The sequence below is a fragment of the Oryctolagus cuniculus genome, chromosome 8 (assembly GCF_964237555.1).
Source record: "Oryctolagus cuniculus chromosome 8, mOryCun1.1, whole genome shotgun sequence".
Taxonomy (NCBI): Eukaryota; Metazoa; Chordata; class Mammalia; order Lagomorpha; family Leporidae; genus Oryctolagus; species Oryctolagus cuniculus.
Genome location: NC_091439.1, coordinates 791,763 through 797,762, shown reverse-complemented (window position 1 = coordinate 797,762; position 6,000 = coordinate 791,763). Strand labels below are relative to the sequence as shown.

Here is a 6,000-nt window from a genome sequence, read left to right as displayed (position 1 = left end):
AGGGGTGCCTGTGTGCATGCACCCCCTTGATGGTTCAGAGATGGCGTTCTTAACGTTACCGGCAAGGTTTTGCTTATTCTCTACAGAAATGTTTAATTGGCACTTTATTGATTCTTAGATTTGAGTTCTATTACGGTTTTCTTATTCTGAGTATCAATTTAAAGTAGCTGCCCTACTATGATCAAAACATTAAAATAACAGGTAACAGACACTATATCATTCTCTCAGTGATTTCTTCAGCCCTACTGATATTTAAACAGGATTTATTGTCCTTAGTAAGAATTTTATTTATTCAGCTACACTGATAAGCTTTGCAAATATAATATAAGCCTGTTGGCCGTCGGCTTGCTGGTGTAACTTTTTTGTAAAATAGGAAGAAATTTTGGTATGTGTATATCGTCGAGGAAAAGGCTTTGAATAGCCATCGCATAAAATCAAGTAATTATGCCATGGAGATTTCAAAGACTCCAGACTTTTATTGGAACAAGTAAGCTACCTAAACTCTTACCGAACCTGAGGTTTACATTTGATGCTATTTGTTGTTGTTGTTATTATTAATTTGAGAGACAGAGCTCCCCATGCCTACAGTGGCTAAAGCTGGAAGCCAGGAACTACACCCAGGCCCCCCACGTGGTGGCAGGGCCCTAACTGCTTGAGCCATCACTGCTGCCCCCCAGGGTGCGCATGCGCAGGAAGTGGACTCCCTAAGGGAGCAGGACTGGAGCCCGGCACTCAGGACTGGAGCCCGGCACTCACGATGGATGCGGGCGAACCAAGTGGCGTCTTAACTGCTAGACCAGACTGGCACCGGTGCTTCTCTCTAAAGCTGCTTTTTCGGACTATGGAATGTGCGTGTTTACTAGATGCTCACGTTATGTTAGGGACAGTGTCTCACTAACCATGTAACTTGTGGCTGATTTTGTCTTATCTTGTAGTCACAGAGATGCTGGTTAACATCCTGAACATATGCTCTGATGATGAACTGATTTCAGATGAGGAAGCAGAAGGTAAACGTTTCCTTATTTGAACTAAAGAACTTTTGGTTTGGATTTTAGTTTGTTAGGAATAATTTTCTTTGTCTTACTAAAACAGATTATGTTCACTGTAAAAAAATAAAATTTGAAAAATATAGGAAATCATAAATAAAAAAGTCACCCATAATCCCACCATCTTATAGATATCCATTGTTAACATCTTGATGTCTGTTGTGTTGGCTTTCTTTTTTCTTTGCATGTATTTTTTCTTTTCCTTTTCAACAGAAATGAACTCATGTAATGGTATCAAGAACATGTACTTTTTTTTGCATTTGCACACTAGTTTCTGATGGTTACAAAGTTGTCCATGTTGATCGCCAATATCATATACTGTACTGGTGGATATTGGATTTTTTTAAGAATTTCTTTTATTATTCATTTGGAAGGCGGAGTGACAAAGAGGCAGAGTTCTTCCATAGCTGGTTCACTCCAAGATGGCTGCAACAGCCAGGTCTGGGGCAGACCAAAGCCAGGAGCCAGGAGCCAGGAGCCAGGAGCTCCATCTGAGTTTCCCACACGGGTGCCAGGGGCCCAGACACTTGGGCCGTCCTTTGCTTCCTTCTCAGGCCCGTTAGTTGGGAGCTGGATCGGAAGCGGAGCAGCCAGGACTCCAACCTGCACTCTGATATGGAACACCTGGGTCTCAAGCAGCTGCTTGTCCCACTGCACCTCAATGCCAGGCCTGGATGGTTGATGTTTTCTAATGTAGTGCTTTTAAAACCCCTGCCATTTTGAAAATCCACATAGATAAATCTTTGCACATGCTGTCAACAACCAGTATTTATTACATGCCTGATATGTACCAAGTACCATTTAGTTCTTGTTCTATTAAGAGCTTATAATTATTTAAAAAAAAAAAAAGATTGATTTCTCTATTTGAAAGGCAGAATTACAGAGAAAGAGAGAGATCTTCCATTTGCTGGTTCACTCTCCAAATGGCCACAAAGTCTGGGGCTGGGCCAGGCCGAAGCTGCGAGTCTGGAACTTCGTCTGCGTCTCCTATGTGGGTGTCAGGGTCCCAAGCATGTAGGCCATCTTCTGCTGTGTTCCCAGGCTCGTTGGCAGGGAGCTGGATCGGAAGTAGAGCGGTTAGGACCAGCGCCCATCTGGGATACGAAGGTCGCAGGCAGCTGTGTGACCTTCTGTGCACAGCACCAGCCCCATAAGCTTACATTCTAGTGTGGGGAAACAAATGAGAACTGATGTCAGCGGGTAGGGGTGTATACAGTGAGACTGACGCACAGCCACTGTGAAATCACTGAGTATCGCCGTGGTATAAATGTCTGAAACCGAGGATCTCTGCCAAATACTTACAAGCTCAATCACACAAACAGCCTCTGGGCAGGCCGCACCTGGTAGCATTTTGGTGGGGTCAGATTTCACTGTGACTGCCCCACTAGTGTTTGTAGAGCTGGGGTTTGGTGTTTTCGTTTTTGTTTGTGTTTTTATGATGGCTGGTGGGCATTTTTTCCTTGTGTTTATTGGCCACGTTTCTTTCTTTTTGAGAACTTGTCAATTCAGATTTTGTATCCATTTTTGTATTGAACTATATGCCTCTATTATACGTATAATATACATTTTTTACGAAAGGAAATTTAAAAATATCTTTATGTTAAGGAGGTGAATTCAACACACTTTAATTCCGTCTGCCCTGAAATCATACTAAAACCACAAAAAAATTGAGCTTTTTGAGAAGTGATATAAACGAAGGAGTTCCACTTTAGCAATGGCAAACTAAGTTGTTTAGATCAGCCCTGTTAAGACAACTAGAAAACCTACACAAAATACTGTGTTTCATTGACTTTGCTCCTGAGAACATTTAGTGAATTTCAGAAGAGGGGCTAAAAGGGTGAGAGCTTTGTGTGAGGAGGCTGAGAAGGCTGCCGTTCAGGGCTTGCTGAGGGCCACGTGAGTGTTAGCAAGCCTCTGCCCGTCCCTTTGGAACCCTCGAAGGCTGCGTCTGTGCTGGAGTAAAGGAGAACTGGAAACAGGGCCGCCCTGGAAGGGGAGAGAGCCTACCTTCCTTCAATCCCTGAAATTTGAAAAAGCACCTGACGAAGCAAACCTCTCTAGACATAAGGTGGCAGCATGCAGGACTTTCAGTGAAGTCTACACACAGTCTGTAACAAAGATAACCAGGCATGTGAGTAGATACAGCAACGGAAACAATAGCAACAACAGCCAGCAGACAGGCAGCCACCGGGACATCGGCTTTATCAGATCACACTTTATGTTGAGAAGCAAAACTATGCTGACTCTGTTCAGGAACATAGAAGACTGTATTGAAATAGTGAAATTTTGGCAGAGAACTGTGAATGGCGAAGGAGGATGGGAGTGGGTATTGGGGTACAGCAGGTTAAGCTGCTGCTTGGGTACCTGCATCCCAAATCAGAGTGCCCGGCTGGAAGCCCCCCTACTCCACTTCTAACCCAGCTTTCTGCTGACTTGATCCTGGAGGCAGCAGGAGGTGGCTGAAGTGGTTGGGTCCTTGACACCTAAACATAAGATCCAGGTGGAGTTCCTGGCGCCTGTCTTTGGGCTAGCCTAGCCCTGGCTGATGCAGACATTTGGGGAGTGAACCAATGGGTGGAAGATTTTTGTTTCTCTCTCTGCCTTTCAGGTAGGTAGGTAGGTAGATAGATAGATTTAAAAAATAAAAAGGGGCAGATAGCAGAGTTGATAAAACACCAAAAGAAAATTCTAGGACTGAAAAGTAATCCATTTATAATGAAACAGATGGGGGCCGGCACTGTAGCATAGTAGGCTAAACCTCTATTCCCAGCACCGGCATAGACTCCAGTTCGAGTCCCGACTGCTCCTCTTGTGATCCAGCTCTCTGCTTATGGCCTGGGAAAGCAGTGGAGGATGACCAAAGTCCTTGGGCCCCTGCACCCACGTGGGAGACCTGGAAGTAGCTCCTGGCTTTGTATTGGTGCAGCTCTGGTCGTTGCAGCCGTTTGGGGAGTGAATCAGCAGATAGAAGACCTTTCTCTCTGTCTTTCCCTTTCTTTGTCTGTAACTTTCCCTCTGAGATAAATAAAATCTTTAAAAGAATGCAACTGATTCACAGTAGATCCAGTAAAGCTGAACATAGAATAAGTGAACTGGAAAATATGTCTGAAGAAATAATCCAGTATGAAACATGAAGAAAGAAAAGGGAAAGAAACTTTAAAGCACAGAGGAGTACAGTGGGTGGGCATAGCATGTGTGTGTGTTTGGAGCAAGAGAAGAAGAAAAAGCAATATTTGAAAGCAAAATGAATGAAGATTGTCTGAAACTGCTAAGAAATTAATCACAAATTGGAGAAGCTCTGTAACTGCAAAGTAGCATAAACAGAAGAGAACAGCATCTAACCGCATCGTCGGAGAAGTTCACACAGCCACCAAAAGCGATGCCTTGTCACAGAGAACGGGTAAGCCAGCAGCTGATTCTTCACGGAAGCAGGAAGCAACAGGGTAACCCATCAGTGCGGAGAGACCGTACCTGGGCACTTGGAATTTCACACCGCAGGAGTGCCTTTGAAGGGTGAGTGAGAGAAGTGTTTTCAGACACCCTCTCCCACGCCTCAAGCTTTCCCTGAGACAGTTACCAGCAGCGTGGGCCAGTGTTGTGTCACAGAGGCTTAAGCCGCCGCCTCTAACAATGGATCCCTCATGAGTACCGGTTAGCGTCCTGGCTGCTCCACTTCCAGTCCAGATCTCTCCTGATGCCCCTGGGAAAGTGGCAGCAGATGGCCAGTGCTTGGGCCCCTGCATCCCTGTGGGAGATCCAGGTGGAGCTCCTGCCCGCAGGCTGGCCCAGGTGAACCAGCAGATGGGTGACCCCTCCCTCCCTCCCTCCCTCTGTCACTCTGCCTTCAAATTATAAATAAAATAAGTCTGTTTAAAAAAAAATTACCAGGGCCGGCGCCGCGGCTCACTAGGCTAATCCTCCGCCTAGCGGCGCCGGCACACCGGGTTCTAGTCCCGGTCGGGGCGCCGGATTCTGTCCCGGTTGCCCCTCTTCCAGGCCAGCCCTCTGCTGTGGCCAGGGAGTGCAGTGGAGGATGGCCCAGGTGCTTGGGCCCTGCACCCCATGGGAGACCAGGAAAAGCACCTGGCTCCTGGCTCCTGCCATCGGATCAGCGCGGTGCGCCGGCCGCGGCGGCCATTGGAGGGTGAACCAACGGCAAAGGAAGACCTTTCTCTCTGTCTCTCTCTCTCACTGTCCACTCTGCCTGTCAAAAAAAAAAAAAAAAAAAAATTACCAGGAATCACATACCAAATGGAATTCTGATGGATGCTGTTCAAGCAGAGGGAAATAGCCAGGGAAGCTGGAAGGTCCAGGAGGACATGAAGAGTTCATAGAGCACAGAATCTGTGGGCAGATGCGTGTAGACTTTATTCAAGAGTGACTAATGATTTTGGATTTAAAAGAGCTAAAGTACATGGCAGTGGTGAGCTAAATAGAGTAGAAACTCCCTTACCTGGGAAGCCAGGGAAGGTGCCCGTTGACATTACACTTTCCCATGTGATAGACTCGTGCTGTCCTCTCCAGGGTGGCCTGGGAGGAAGCGCCCCCGTTACGTGGGCACGCCTTGTCGTGTTGTGCCTCATGGCACTGCGTGTGGCCTGGGAGGAAGCGCCCCTGTTACGTGGGCACGCCTTGTGTTGTGCCTCGTGGCACTGCGTGTGGCCTGGGAGGAAGCGCCCCGTTACGTGGGCACACCTTGTGTTGTGCCTCATGGCACTGCGTGTGGCCTGGGAGGAAGCGCCCCCGTTACGTGGGCACGCCTTGTGTTGTGCCTCATGGCACTGCGTGTGGCCTGGGAGGAAGCGCCCCATTACGTGGGCACACCTTGTGTTGTGCCTTATGGCACTGCGTGTGGCCTGGGAGGAAGCGCCCCCGTTACGTGGGCACGCCTTGTCGTGTTGTGCCTCATGGCACTGCGTGTGGCCTGGGAGGAAGCGCCCCTGTTACGTGGGCA

At 47.5% G+C, this 6,000-nt stretch overlaps 1 protein-coding gene across 5 annotated transcripts in view; it reads left to right on the top strand.

The window, feature by feature from the left end:
- Positions 1-6,000, top strand: part of PPP3CC (protein phosphatase 3 catalytic subunit gamma) — a 114,673-nt gene that overhangs the window by 93,854 nt on the left and 14,819 nt on the right. For all 5 annotated transcript variants that reach the window (XM_070047321.1, XM_070047320.1, XM_070047318.1 and 2 more), the window contains exon 10: positions 936-1,007. In XM_070047321.1, coding sequence (XP_069903422.1) covers positions 936-1,007 — 72 coding nt within the window. The remainder of the gene's footprint in view (positions 1-935; positions 1,008-6,000) is intronic.